The sequence below is a fragment of the Azolla caroliniana genome, unplaced genomic scaffold, assembly GCF_043228905.1.
Source record: "Azolla caroliniana isolate FFs.n. ecotype wild unplaced genomic scaffold, voAzoCaro1.0.p SCAF_1, whole genome shotgun sequence".
In the NCBI taxonomy this organism is placed as follows: domain Eukaryota; kingdom Viridiplantae; phylum Streptophyta; class Polypodiopsida; order Salviniales; family Salviniaceae; genus Azolla; species Azolla caroliniana.
The window spans coordinates 35,065,629-35,081,646 of NW_028230436.1; the positions used below are offsets into that span (position 1 = coordinate 35,065,629).

The 16,018-nt window shown below is 35.5% G+C and overlaps 1 protein-coding gene across 2 annotated transcripts; it reads right to left on the minus strand.

The window, feature by feature from the left end:
- Positions 1-6,457: 6,457 nt before the first annotated feature.
- On the minus strand, positions 6,458-10,395 carry LOC147870095 (uncharacterized). Of its 2 annotated transcripts, none has more exons than XM_087336912.1 (8): positions 10,280-10,395; positions 9,433-9,660; positions 8,983-9,136; positions 8,194-8,321; positions 8,037-8,117; positions 7,364-7,442; positions 7,134-7,238; positions 6,458-6,826 (listed from the first exon to the last, which is right to left on the minus strand). In XM_087336912.1, the coding sequence occupies exons 2-8, from the start codon at positions 9,637-9,639 to the stop codon at positions 6,702-6,704; spliced, it is 879 nt and encodes a 292-aa protein (XP_087193038.1). In that variant the 5' UTR covers positions 9,640-9,660; positions 10,280-10,395; the 3' UTR covers positions 6,458-6,701. The 2 variants fall into 2 exon arrangements, with proteins under 2 accessions (XP_087193038.1, XP_087193046.1); XM_087336920.1 differs by having other exon boundaries at positions 10,293-10,311.
- Positions 10,396-16,018: the final 5,623 nt, after the last annotated feature.

A 16,018-nucleotide genomic window follows, 5' to 3' on the forward strand; every position in this document is an offset into this window, starting at 1 on the left:
AGTGGCAACCAAGATTGAGTCCATAATATGAAGCCATTATGTCAATGTCTAAAGGATGATGATTGGTTTGAGTTACACTGATGGCAACATGGGGTGAATGTGTATCATGATATAAGAGGTTGGTGGGATGTTGAAGGTGGTTTTTGATTCGTGTATACTTAATTCCCATGATAGTTGATGTTGATGTAGTTTCCGGGGTATTAGGTTCACCTCACTAATGTTACTTGAAGTCATAATATCCCATGGGAGGGGACAAACCATTTCATATCAAGTGGTTGTGTAGTTGTTGCATAGGTGCATGACACTGGAGAATAGGAAACATAAGCAAGGAAGATGAGTACACAAAAAATTCATTGGGCTTATTTGAAACAAACCCTTCCCACACATGTTGTATAGGAGATATTAGTATCCCTAGAAAATGAATCTAGCATAGAATGTTGTGATTACTTTATTTTGATAAAAAGTCTCAAGAAAAATCCGAAATAGGAATACATCAGTATAGTGTGAATGGGTCAAATTTCTCACTATAATGTGTTGGAAATCAATAAAATTTTGGATACACTAGAAACAATAATAAAACTCCTTTCAAAGAGTATAATCAGTCCTTTGTGAAGAAAACTCATCACTGCTAAAAGATAGTCAATTATAGTGTTAAAAACGCAATTCTAATGATGGCTAACATAGAGGGTGATGGAAATGATTCCAATAACATTAATGCAGAATTTCTAATCTACCATTTGCCACATTTTCTAGTCAAGGGAGTCAATAAATTGTAATAAACGCAAACATAAAGTCTTTAAGTCACTTGCTCTCTTGCACATGAAACCGTCTTGTGGCACTTCAAGAGGGCAGTAAAACAACAATCAAAGTGAACATTAAGACAATAATAAACAACTGGTACAAAAAAGAAACATCTTAAAGAAAGATCAAATCCTCAACAAGGAATGTGGCACATGTTGGGCCTCAAACACAAGTTGCAATGCTTGATATATCTTTATGTAAATGAAAGGAAAAGAATAGAGCTCTATTCGAACTCAGAAAATGCATCTATAACAAAACCCTAATTATCTACCATTGAACTCTCAAATAGTTGTGAACTACTCTTTGATAAACCTTTTGTATGAATCTATATATAATGAGCCATTATCTTATGAGTAACGCAATAATATCACTAGGCTTAACATAGTTATTAATCTCACCATGATTAACTTAATCTATTACTCACTATGACAAATAGCTATAATAAAAATGAGTGTAGGTAAATACATTTCTTCTCGAAGATGGATATGAGAAAGGAGGCATTCAAGAGAAGTGTTGATGATGGCGTTCGTTGAAATGGTAGTTCCAATATATTGTGGTAAATCATAAGGACGAGTAGAAGAGTGATGATCCATCTAAAGTAAAGAATTGTTGGGTTATATTGGTTTCTAGAATTACAACACAAGTATATGATATCTTATTGGAAGTGTCTCCATAGCATTATCCTTTCTAGATACAAGACTAACTAGGGTACATATGCTTCAAGAACATGATGACAATAGTTCAATTTTTTCGTATCGTGTTTTTCGGGGTGGTTTGTGATTTAAGAAGTATGGCTTAAAAATCCTAATTTTAGCTTAAAGAACAAGTTGGATTTTGAGGGGGATAAACATCTATTATTAGGGGTTATTGTATTTATGATGATGTGGGTTGTAATTGCAACTATGACGATTTTTTTTTGCATGTTTATAAAGAAAGAAAGGAACCAATTTCATGGCGTTTTCAAATTTAGATTCTTGAAGTATTTTGCTAATCTCTACAAGGATACTCGAAGTGTGTCCATTAATAGATGTTTGAGTAATGATGAATTTTTGTCACATGGAAGAAAGGGGAAACAACATCAACATAATTTGCCCATTATTGTCGTGAATAGAATTATCAAGAATAATATGGTGAAGTTTTGCGGACCATCTTTCAATAAAAGCTTCCACTACCTCAAATTCTTCCATTCTAGAATATAAATATTTTTAAGGGTATAAATATGCTTGGAAGATTTAATTCTATATATTAACTCTTAAAGTATTGTCATCTCTTTACATATTTGAAATATTTTTGTTTTCCGTCCGCCATTGCATGTGAATTTGTCTACATTAGCAAGTTTTTGCTCACCACTCGAGAAGTTCAATCATTTATTGGGGGTTGTTCAATGAGTCACTCAAGAAGTTTTGAGTCAATTTCCATTGAACCCATTGAGTTTTTACCCCAATTGTGGTGTGTGTATGCATGTGTTTATGCACATTGTTTAATGTTACTAGGATGCCTAATCCTAATTGTTTTTAAATTTTTGAAGATGTCAATATGATTGAAGTGTTATTTGCTTTTACCAAACATAAACTCTATCAAATTTGCTGATTTTTAAATTACCGGTATGAACAAGTTGGATTTAGAGTTACTCTAGAATTGTTGAACATGATTTCACCATTGTCTTCCATCAAATATCTATGACATGCAAGTCCGGGATCAACAAATATGGCCAAAATACCACATTATTCTTAACGTAGTTTTTAAATGCTTTGAATACGTGTACAATACATTGAATACGTGCAAAATAAGTTAAATACATGAAAAAGTGAAATGGCAATTCTAAAATGTAGTATACGTATAGAATACTTCAAAGTATTCTAAAATGTATTCTAAACGTAGAATCCACATTTTTTTTAAACTATGTATGAAAATTAAACATCCAAACTTTGTTTTTTCCAATATTATGTTTATTGGGTGTTGAGACACTCTTTATAAACATTCATAGGTTGAAGGAGAAATAAGTGAAGAAGAGGGAAAGCAATCAATGTTTGTAGAAGGACTCCCAAATTCCAATTGAGGGTTCACTATGGATTGGGAGAGTTGGCCAATGAGAGGGCACACAAAGTTTTGACTAGAGATAATATTCACTAGAGTTGAAATTTTAAAACGAGAGAGCTTTGTATGGCAAGTGTCTAGTTTGTTATCTTGGTTGTATTTGGTGGAGATAACACTTGTTAAGAAAAGGATTGAAAAATAGGTTAAATCAATATTAGGATGGATGAGTGAAGAAGCTTTCAATGCAAATAGAATAATACATAATTTAGTAGCTACAACCATGATATTACATTTTCAAACCTTAGGTTTTGGAAAATGATTTGCAAAGCCATGGTCACAAACGTAAAATAAGATGATTCTTTTAATAAGAACTCAACATCAATTCCACTAGTCAAGATTAACCATGGCCCAAGTCTTGACCACATCATCAGGTTTTTTTATTTAAATCAGACCACCACGCCACTTTGTCTTCAAATGTTAAGAGACGAAAACAACGTTTGACTTGCTTGTGTTAAGCATATCGCTAGCATTCATTATGACCTAGGATCAAACTCGAGAAGGGATTGTATTCTATTGTAACGTCTATTTGTGACGGTGTAAAGTCTTGACACATGCATGATTGTGAAGTCTTGTTAGGCTGCATGCATAGACCGTATGACACCAATCTAATATTGTTTTGTAAATGACATATACATTGATTGTTCTAAATGATATACATTGACTACTGTCACACTTGCGAGACCACTATTCAAGCATGTTTATGAGACCTTGACTCGGAGCCTATGTCGTCTCGGTTAACTCTTCAGATCATTTCACCAGTTTCATATAGTGAGCTCTCTTCGAGTTATTCTATTCTGTTTTGACTTCTACGAGCCTATTGTTGGTACAACAAGGACTTGTATATAATTAGATACATAATCTCCACAAAGATGAGAAGTGAAGTAAAATGAATATAATTTAAAGCTTAGGATTTTCTCTCTCGAGTCCTCTCCTCTCTTAATCAATGACAATGAGAAAGCAATTGCATATGGAAGGTGATAGATAAAACAATATCAAACAATATCACTAAGTTTCTCTCTAAAATGTTAAACCTAAAGGTTTAAGTACTACATACAATATAATACATACATTGTCATCATGAGCCATGCATTCACTATCTGTTTACCTCTACTTCATAATTTCTTTATTCATTACTGGTACTAAGTTATGAAGTTACCGCTACTAATCTTTTGCAACATATCCTCAAGATAACATTACATACATTATTACATATATTAAACATTATTATTTGTACTGCACTTATATTAATTTGGGAATAAGAGTTTATTAATCGCATTAAAATAATGCATTCACTATCTCTTTCGTATTTACCTCTACTTCATAATTACTTTATTCATTACTGGTACTAAGTTATGAAGTTACCGCTACTAATCTTTTGCTACATATCCTCAAGTTAACATTATATTACACATTATTACTTGTACTATATTTATATTAATTTGGGAATAAGATTTTAGTAATCGCATTAAAATAATGTAGAACAACAGATGTGTTCAAGTTTAGTCCCAACTGAGGGGATGATTATGATTTTTTTTTCTAAAAATACCACAAGGTTAATCTAGACTCCATATATATACATACTGCATATCTATCTAATTATTACTATCCTATTCCGTAAGCTAATTGACAACTAATCGACTATTTATAGCCTCAATAATTTTGCATTGATGGGATGGCCTTGAGATACATATGACAAGACAATTTACACCATCTATATTCTACGAATCAGGGTTGCCAAAATACTACATTCATTCTGCCGATTTGCGGCCTAGTAGTGTTGAGAGACAGACAGCCAGACCGACAGACAGAAAAAGAGGCCGCTTACTCCTCAATCATTACTGTAGTGGAAAATTATGTAATACAAGCGCCATTATACAAGCTGAAGCCCTCCTCAACCATCTCTGATGCTTCATCGGTTCCTGCCAAAATGGCCCTTCCTCACATGAATCAATCAACATGAGCGGTAGGTAGCGGGGTTAGCATGTCAACAGGCTAATGATTTGCATTAATTAGTTACAAAATGGCATAACCATGTATGCAGTCAGTGGGCTCTTTGTAAATGTGCATCCGTTTGTAACAAAATGGCATTAACCATGTCAAGTGTGATCTACTTACTTAACCGAAATATTCCATTTAATTACTCACTCTTCATGTGCTCAACAATTGGTTTTGTCTCATCATGGCATGAAACACTCTCTTCTATTTCCTTGCTAGAGGAGTAACTTACTCGTACTCGTGAATACTATGTTGGCATGGAAAGGAGAGATTGCACTCTCAAATTAAATGTTTGTTGCATGTGGATGGAACGAATTCATCCACATTTGTACTCACGATGTCTCCTAGGCCAACTCTCTCTCTTTGTCATCATAATTCAAACATATCTTTTAATACACTAGATGCTACACTGGAATGTTGCAATTGAACCCATGACTTCTTGGTCTCCATTGGGCAACCTTACAAGCTGAGCTACATCCATCTAGGCATCTCTATCTATGTGCATGTATATGAGAGAGAGAGAGAGAGAGAGAGAGAGAGAGAGAGAGAGAGAGAGAGATCTCAATCATATTAATAAATGTGTATCACAATGGAATATGGTCACGACTACACGAAGTTGTGGAACATGTCGAATTGCTCATAAGGGGTATAAACACTCCACTAAGGAAGGAATTTCTACTCACTCCATGCCACATTAATACTCCATCTTTCGTAGATATGCTTTTGACATTAATCATCCTCTCTTTGGTGAAAACACGCAATTATATTATACTCTCTCTCACTCTCGACGTACAACAAATGGATACGCACAATATCCGAATCACTATCAATATGTAGAGGAACTTGCATGTTTCATTCTTATGTGCATTAAAGGTAAACATCACATGCACAACAATGATGTCAAATGGAAGGCTGAATGTTCCATGACATATGATTGATCTCAAGTGTAACATATTATTAAGGGCTTTCACTAGTAAAAAAAGGTATAGATGCTGATTTTGAGATCATATCTCCCACTAGAAATCATTAAAGATGTCAAGAATATACTCTGACCCACCATTCTACTATGTTTTTATGAATCAATAGAAGAATGTGAATGAAGCAAGCCACCTCTAAATGGAACATCAATGAATTTATGTTAAGACCTAGACCCTTACCACATCTTTGGTTAGGTTTGCCAAACCTAAACTGTTAAATTATCTTTAATGTTACACAGCTATCTCCATAATTTTACATAAAGCTATCTATGGAGATTGTTTTATGTAGCTCTGGAGATATTTTCAATGATGTTCCATTACAGGATACCATCATGAGTACACAGCTATCTCCATGATTACATAAACTATCTATTGAGATTGTTTTACGTAGTTATTGGGACATTTTCAATGATGTTGGGAGGATATACTTTCCCACCACCCATAGTGCACAACAATATCTACATAAGTACATCATAATATACCAGTCTTCATATGCATGGGAAGAATGTACAGGTGTTAATATATATATATATACTTGTACACATAGATATTAATATGAACATGCATATTAATACCAAAATACAATCTTCTACATAATATATGTTTATTTACATAAAATGTAGAGGTAGCCTTTACATGCCATGGTACACACTGGCTGATAGATATCTAATATGCTTTGTTGTGACGCACTCTTATGTATCACTCTTTAAGCCCTATCAGGACAGAGCAAAACGTGGTAAAAATACATCAGGGAGATATCATTCAGAATCTCAAATCTACCTATGGATATATCATGTAAACTTATAACCCCATAATATAAAACCAAATAAATTACGAACTTTTCACCCAGGGCCATCTCCATCCTGAGTTTTTAGAGGAACCAGAAGATTTGGTTGAGCCTTTAGCAGCTGGTGATGAAGATGATGTCAATGCACGTCTCTCTGGTTGCGTCTTGCCTACACACACATTTACACACATAAGCCAAGGCAAACCCACATCAATGAATACTATCATAGCCTTTTAAATTATTGATCCAATGTTTACCAAAAGTAATATGATTAAATTCAATACCCTAATAGACTTGATTCATTCCAAGAAAAAAGTACCATTCAATATGATTTAGCTATTCGACAAATGCTTCAAAATAGGAAGGGTTTTTATGTCTTAACACTATTTTTGAAATTTGAAGGTAAATCGAAAGATAAAAACATCAAGAAAATTACTCCATCTTTTTCAACACTGAATTCCTTCTCAGAACCTCACCTCTAATACCATGTTCTAGCATTGCGGTGTTACGATTCCAACTCCACCCTGGAAGAGACTTTTCGGCATGCTGTCTCCATGCCTCATCAAACTCACTTTTCTCCTCTGCAGAGTACAACTTTAAATGTAAGAAATGGGGCACCATTCTACTCCACTCTCTCGAACAAACAAAAAGCCACTTCCAACCCCAGAAAACATAATTAAAAGCACTTATTGTTACAACTCCACACCTTCAGCAAGATTGTGCAGTGTCTCAACAAAATTCTCAGACCCTGATACCATATCACGCTTCCGAGTTACAGCATGGCCCTGGAAATTCACGAGGCATAAATGCAGATATTAAATCCCTTAACATTTCAATGATCACCAGAAGCACATTGTCTCAACCTTTCCTACGCTCATATGCAGACATAGACAATACACATAAACCCTCTTATCTCTCATATTGAAGAATAAAAAGCATATCTTTCCTACATAAAGTAGATACAAACAGTTTATATTATTATATACAATGACCTACATTCATATACATATCTCAAAGTGGCTTGCATTTAAACCTACTTTAATGTAATTTGTAATTCCTACTCTGTAAATGCAGATAAAAATAATCTTCCTCCATGCATCTAAGATTGGCTTGAGCTTATATGCTTGCTTTATGTACTTAGCAGTTCCTATACTGTAAATGCACACGTAGATACACACAACCAGATATAGAGAGACATGTACTTGTTTAAAACCATTATACATACATCTGAAAACCTATAGTTATGCAAACACATCATGAGTACATGTGTACACCTATAGTCATGTGGACACATCATTGATATATGCATACACCAATATTTATGCATAGCACATATATGCATATGTAAAAACTATCTGCACATGATTTGTCATCAATACCTTGTTGCCAAGACCGCGCATTATCCGGTTCACTTCGTGGCCAGCTCTAGAGTCACTTTCTTCATGCGCTTCTTCGATTAGCTGTGCATAGTCATTAAATAAGTGAGTGTGACAAAGTCAGTCCTCGTCATGGAGAAGAGAGACACACCAAACTTACCCCGTCAGGGCCAGTTCTCCGTGTAGTCGATGATTTATAGTATGTTCCTCCAGGGCCCCCGTAACTCACGGAGGAGAAACTGTAACTTTGGCATGTGTCATTTCCCAACCACTCTCTATTACTAAACACTGCTTGGGACACAAACATGCAATATTAATATGTTTTAGATCCATCTTGTTACCCAACCACTCTCTATTACTAAACACTGCTTGGGACACAAACATGCAATATTAATATGTTTAAGATCCATCTTGTTCAAATCCATCCATATTTCAACCAAATTGGTGTGTACACACATCCATCTATCACTATGAAATCATGGATGTACTTCACTTTGAATTCATGGAGGTACATCCCACAATTACAACAGAGCATTGCTTTGAGAACTCATGGAACAGATCCATCTTGTTCAAATACATTTATCGTATCTTAACCAAATTGGTGTTGTGTACACATATCCATACTATCATTAGAATTCATGGAAGTATGTCCCACAATTACAAACACAGCATTCCTTTGAGAATACATGTAATTACTTTCACATGCAACACCTTTTCAAAACCATGAGATACTTCCACATGGCATTGAAAGATGAAATATAGCCTGCAATACTTCCAGACAGCATTCCACCATTCCCACATGTCATTCCTTCCCAGACATGAAATGCATTTCTTTTAGAATTCCTTTGATCGCATGGTATACATCCACATTTAATTCAACCAGAGACATCTACAACTTCATTTGGATATCTACACTACCCATAGCAACTCGGGCAGTTAGATAATTTACCTGAACGATTTTGCAATGATGTATTTACAACATCATCATCTGGATGCTCGACAATGGGTTCTTGAGAAGCCTTAGACCTATGGATTGGCAGCATTTTGTCCTGTTCTTCCAATGATGTTAGCTCCTCGATCACAGGCCCCTTGTTAACTCTCTCCTAAACACATGTCAAGAGATTTTACAAGTCAAGACAACAGTCTCAAATACACCAATTGGGGTTACTCTTAACAAAATTCATAAAGACAGATCAATAGGCTAGGTACTAATATTGCATTTCACTCTAAAAACGCAAACGCAAATTTGACAAAAACATCTTCCTCTAAAATCACGAGCCAGAAAATTAATAATCAGCACTAACAACTAATAATAAGTAAATAAATACCAATTAAAAACTAGACAGCAAAAAATTAAAAGCAAAATATGAACAAAAAGATCATAGGGGAAGTAGAATACCTCATGTGGACCACTCCTCGGGATGCCAAAAGGCCTCCTCTGATTGAAAGGTTGGAACAGGTCTTGATGCAAAGAGAGAAAACTTTCAATGGGCTCTTTAAAGAATGGGTCATCAAAAGGATCCTCGGCACCAAAGAAATCAGAGGAGAACATGTCCTTTTGACCAAAAAGGTGATCATTAGCCTTCCTACTTGATGGCCTCAGCATCTCTTCTTAAATCCTACAATACTGGAGAGATAAATTATTTAGATTAGAGCATGGTGATATTCATAGCAAGAGAAAAGATGTCAAATGTCACTCTAGATTTCCATAATTATCATTGCTTAGTAGAATGGCGCATTGGGGCATTCACAGTGACAGAGAATATTTCAAATGGGTTCTCTATTTGTCGGTAATTGCTCAGTTTATTTCAAAAATTTCCAAGAAAACCCACTAAACAACACATTTTGAGATTGAACTGCGCTTAACTTTGCATCAATTTGATATATAGCAATCGATGATTAATATCCAATTATCTTCTCTACACGTAGAATCCCTAAAAGAAACCCATAAAAGAACCAAAAAAACTATTTAAAAGGAAGGCCAATAAATAAAATCAACAAATCATATAGCAGGGCAGCATAGAACCCCATAAGAGAATCAAAATTGAAAAATTTAGAGAGCTGGAACAGCAGGCGGACAACAGCAAAAAACCGAGAAAACGGATCTGACACAAACTTCCTAGGAAAGAATAGCAAAGAGAACCTCGGATATAAGAAAGGGAGGGGAGGGAACACAGGAAAGGTAATGGTCAAACGAGTCAGGGATTATCGATGGATGGATGGAAGGAAGGAAGGAAGGGACATACAGAAAATTCGAACCTGAAGAAGGACGAAGGTTGATGGCGGCGGGTGGAGAGCAGATATATCGGAAGAGACGAGGAAACGCGTATCTTCTTTGTCTGTCTGTCTGTCTGTCTGTCTGTCTCTAAAACTCTATTCTTTATGATAACACACACTCTCTCTGTGTCTCTCTCTCTGTCTCTCTCTCTCAAGCGGCGCACTCCTTCTGGCTTAAAAGAGAGGCAGGGCAAGATCATTCTAGAAACTTCTGAAAAGTATATATACATATACATAATATACATATACTTTCTCGATCTCCGTCTCGATCTTTTTTCTCTTCTTCCTTCTTTTTTTTCTTGGCCTTGGCCTTGGTCTTGGTCTTGGTCTTGGTCTTGGTCTTGGTCTTGGTCTTGGTCTTGCTTTGGAATCTCTTGGATGAATAACTTCACCACATATATATCATGCTCTCCCCCAATCACACTCCATTCCGTGTCTTCTTCTTCTTCTTCTTCTTCTTCTTCTTCTTCTTCTTCTTCTTCTTCGACGATTGTTGTCATCGTCCATCTTACATTCTTCGCGTACTCTCTTTCCGCTATTGGTGCCATCCGCGCCCATCCAGCATCCTCTAAATTGACTCTTCTACTCACAAGCATATCAAACACTTTAGTCCTCCTCCTCCTTCCCTTACCTCTTCCTTTTTCCTCCCAAGTCATATGCCGGCAATAAAATCTCCAAACTTGCTCCTTCTTGATGCCTCCATGCAAACTTCGTGTGAAATGCACACCACTTGTATGCACCAAGCAATAAGAGAATACCCTCGTGGTGTAGATAAGCTTATACGCAGAACAAGCTCTTTGGACGAACATGGATAGGGATGGGGTGAGTGCCCTCCTCTCACATGAGGGTAATCCAAGCAAACATTACCAATAACATACGGTAAAATACAGAACTCTCCAACATCATATGGAGGCTAACAACGCATCATACTTTTCCAACTACGAGGCATAGCAATACACTCCTCTTAGGTTGCTTCCATAAATGAGTGGAAGTGAAACCTACCAATCAAAATACCATACAATTTGATAAGGCAAGTGCAAATCTTATATAAAGCAAAGGTTGTGTAAGAAACAAGTAGAATCTTGCTCTATGTTGTACTTCATTCATCGAGATAGAGCTTCAAATTCCTAATTCTAGTGAAGCTCGAATAAACTTTTAGTATATTCTAGTACATAACCTTGAACATTGTTGATATCTCGTAGAGGATGACTGAGAGAAATCAATGTTATTTGAAAGGAGCGTCTTGAAATATATTCAATGTGTTTGCACAAAGCTCTGTATCATTCTTCCCTTTCGGAAAGCAAGCGTACTTTTAGTCTCTTCTTACAATTTTCACTTTTCACAACCCAAGGATTGAAAATAATTACAACACGTTCATTGGGCGATGTAAAAGAAAAAGGGGAATGGACATGTGTGTGAGGAGACTTGTGTGTGCGCATGTGATGTGTGTGCTTCTTTATTCATATGTATGCATGTAAATGTGCATTGGAAGAGGTTGTCCATATGGCAACGTGATGAATAACATTTAATGTTGTGAGGAAAAAGGTCTTGACAACTTGCCATTGATGAGGAAGAAGATATTAGCTATGATAAGTATTATGCAATGATTCGTAAGTTCCATGCATGTGTACCATGACCTCATTGTGTATATACATATATGGGAATATGTTACGAATATATTGCAAGATCTTGAAGTGTCTTGCACAATGAATCTCCATGGTGGACACTAGAAAGTGCCTTGTACAATGGGTCTCATTCAATTGTAAAACCACCCGATGGAGAGACATCAAAACATAATTGCTAGTTATTGGGCCTAATTTAGACATATTATGTGGGAAATAAACTTGCATACACCAAATTTATAAAACCATTCAATAGAGAAACCTTTTAGCTGCATCCTCTAGGTACAATTGACCAATTGAGACGTCACACATGGTGAATAATCATGAAGCTACTCTAATTACCAAAATCACAGGCCAATAAAAAAATTGGCACAATAACATGTTGATGGAAGGACAATAAATCGATATAAACAAGAAACAACTCTTTGTAACTATGACTCCATTTTCATCATAGAAACAACTTCTATCATATTCATTGTCAAGGTAAAGGAATGTAAAACAAAGGAATCATTGAAGTATAAGTACTTGAACATATAAAATTCACCCATATGTTGCCTAATTGTTGACTCATAGGGAACACTAGATAATGTAAATGCAATTGATACTTTATATTTACAAGAATTGATGAGCTCATGTAATTGACATATCCCTTTGTGTGGAGCCACAAATACATTATTGAACATCTCTAATTTTGTCAAATCTCGTGGGATGAAAAGTGTCTTATTGAGTTCAATTAGCAAATAGTAGCAACAACTTATGCATTCTTCTTTGAAGAAGCAATGAATATATCATTGGGCATCACTTATAGAAATTAAGCTAATATACATAATGCTCCACAATTCCTAGTGGTATCAAGGAGATTAATTGAGCAACAATTTGTCCCACATGATTCATGCATCTATTTGCATATAGGCAATTGAAATGTGGTTCTTTTGAGATGCAAGCAAATAATCATGCATTCATTTTTAAGAGATAGGGGTCTAAGTGGTCAATCAAGCTAATATAAACATACAATCAAGCCCAATATGCCATGGCATATAGAGAAATAGGTCTATTTCCCTAAACAACGTTAAAAATATGGTATACCATCAAGCTAAGCCTCTCCACTATGAAGAGGGACAAATGTTATATTAACATCTTGAAACGGACAAAATATTCTACAATGGCAAAGAAGTTACCTAAGCCAGATGTGATATAATGTTTGATAGCAAATAAAATAAGCCAAACACATTGATCCAACACAAATGCAATAAATACCCTATTGTGAGAGGCTTCGCAGAGCCCATAGTCAGATAGAGAAACAGGAAGCCACCCCTACGGAGCCATAAACACATGACTAAATTTAGGAAGGAATCATTGATGCTCACAAAGTTTATTGTTGAACCTTGTAATTGATAGTGCACACTGCACATTGTTACAAAGGGAAATGTATATAGGGATAAGTGAAGGCCCAAATGTGGGGAAATTGAACTTGAATGTGATTTTGTTTTTGTTTATCTTAAAACATTTTTCCTTGCTTTACTAGTAAATATTTGATTTTGCTTAACACGAGGTTTCTTGTAATGAAGCATGTACTCCATAACCCACTCCACACCCATTATCTTGATTGGAAGTGCTCTCATCTCCGGAGGTAGGAGCATGTATGGCTTATATATTTTGACTTGAAGAACTAGAAAATATCATTGAACATTTTCAAAATCTTCAAAAGTGCACTTAGATATGCTATTGCCACATACCTAAACTCGATAGAGAAACATTGGTGTCAACAATGTTGAGAAGTCGAGCTTAACTGCACCTCATGTGTGAACACCCTCGTTGGAGAACGTGAGCAAAAGCCCACTTCTATCGTCTTGAGTGTAGGGGAATATATTCTTTGTATTGGATATATGACACGATATCCCCTTGTCCTTCTATCATGAGTGATTGATTTATGATTCTCTACCAATATATAAGAGAATTTGTATATAAACTAAGTTCCTTACCATCTCAAGCCTATTGTTGTGAATAATCAAAGCAATAGTGTTGTCAATACTTTGTTGCCTCATGCAATTTAGCCGATTTAGCCTGAGAAGGTTTTTGGTACATCTTTGAATTATGTGTGGAAAGGGAAAAGTATTGACATGCTTTCCTCAAATCCCCCTCAAATTGCAATGCCTGAATATAGTAAGGACGCTTTGCAACAAGATATAGGAATGTCGGTTTCTGCTCCATCTATGGAGATTATTCCAGTCATTTCCTCTCACTCTGCATTGTATGAATGTAGTATGGATGCTTTGCGTAAAGATGTAGGAATGTCAGTTCCCACTTCCTCTTTGGAAATTGTCCCAATGCCAAAACAAGTTATGACAAAAGTTAGAACGTCAGTTCAAAAAATGATAACCTCTTTTGAACATAAGGGTCCAAAGGTAGATGCTTAATCGTATTCGGCTGTTTTGCAGACGAAAGTCGAGCAATCACCTTATGTTATTTCCTCTGCGAAGGATAGTATTGAAGCATTTGGCAATCTTTAAAATAGGGTGCATAAAGACCACGATGTTTTATACAAAGATTCCCGTATGGAAAAAAGAATAACAAGAGCAGTAACATATTCTCAAAAGGAGAAACAAGGAGTTTTGACTTATAAGTGGTCTTCTCCCTCTCACTCTTAATATGGATTATTTTAACATTATATCTTGGAACCTTCAAGGATTAGGTGTGAGTCATTGTAATTGAGTAAAATGTTACTTGAATCAAGAACTATCTTTATCTTCTATCGGTAGACTTGATATGTTATGTTTTCAAGAACGTCATCTTAATTCGCATAGGATGGCATCGATTTGAAATTGATTACATGGTAGTTGGATTTATGAATGGGTCCCGACTTTTGGACCCTCTGGTACTCAAGGTGGTCTTTGTATCGCTCTTACAATGCAATGTCAGTCTCATGTGCAAGCTAAAGTTCCTTACCTTGTAATTATGGTCTCATGTTTTTTCACCTAGTTAATCAAACCTCCCTCTCTCTCTTATGCCACCATGCATGAATACATACCTACATATATATGCTCAATAGAAAGCTTGTCAAGTACACAACTTTCAAATGACATGTAAAAGAAATTATTTAAATTCCATGTGGATAGAAGCCATGGATAAATGGTTTGGAAAATGAGATGTATCACGCTTGATTCATGACATGTCCATAGATTCCTCAATGAATGAGGCATTTTTGCAACACCAATCTAGCATGACTTATGAATATATCATGACCCTCGTGTTTCAGACATTGTATTACGAATATCATACTAGACTATAAAACATCTTCTTCTCTAAATAGTTAAACATTACTCGTAATACATGTTAGAGCACATCCCTTTTTTGCCGTTTACACCATTCCTTCAAATTGACTTAACTTACATTCTCTTTTATGTGAAACAAGCAACCCGGGCACATGTAAGAATGATTCATTGACGCATTTTACCATAAACAATCTCAAGAGTAAGAGTGACACTATTTGATACAATGCCATCCATTCAACAACATTTGAATTTTGTCTCCACACAATGTTAATATTGTCCAAAACTTATAAATATTTCTCACACAATCATAATGTAAGAGGTTAATTACTCAAATTCTTGAACATTAGTAGAGACTACTTGACCTGTACACAATGTGTAAGTATGTTTCACTTTGGTCGCCTGTCATTTTGAACTCTTTGGATGCTTATCAAAATCTAGCTCTATATCTCACACAACTTCGATTACCTCCATATGTTACATTAGACGCTTGATAAAACGTTACATAACGATAGAGTTTGAGGTTTAATTGTTTATATATCCTATTGTGGAAGAATAAGCTCTCTTCTTGATAAGGTTGACCATTGTGGATGCAAAGAGGTTATAGAGCCCTCGATGAAATCATTATCGATACAAATATGCAAATGAGTAAGAGCCATAACATCTGTGCGTTGTGAATACATATTAATCATGAGTAAATGAAGAGAAGGAATGTCACAAAATCACCATCACCAATATTTGAATGACTAGTTACCTCTTTAGCAAAAAGAGTTGGATAAAAACAACTTCACAAATTGGAAATACAATACAAGTCAAT

Excerpts from the sequence above, each read along its gene's own strand:
- LOC147870095 (XM_087336912.1), bottom strand. The coding sequence starts at position 9,639 with ATGCTGAGGCCATCAAGTAGGAAGGCTAATGATCACCTTTTTGGTCAA. Across the intron at positions 8,322-8,982 it reads ATCATTGCAAAATCGTTCAG|TGTTTAGTAATAGAGAGTGG; the intron begins GTAAATTATCTA and ends TGTCCCAAGCAG. Across the intron at positions 7,239-7,363 it reads ACTGCACAATCTTGCTGAAG|AGGAGAAAAGTGAGTTTGAT; the intron begins GTGTGGAGTTGT and ends TGTACTCTGCAG.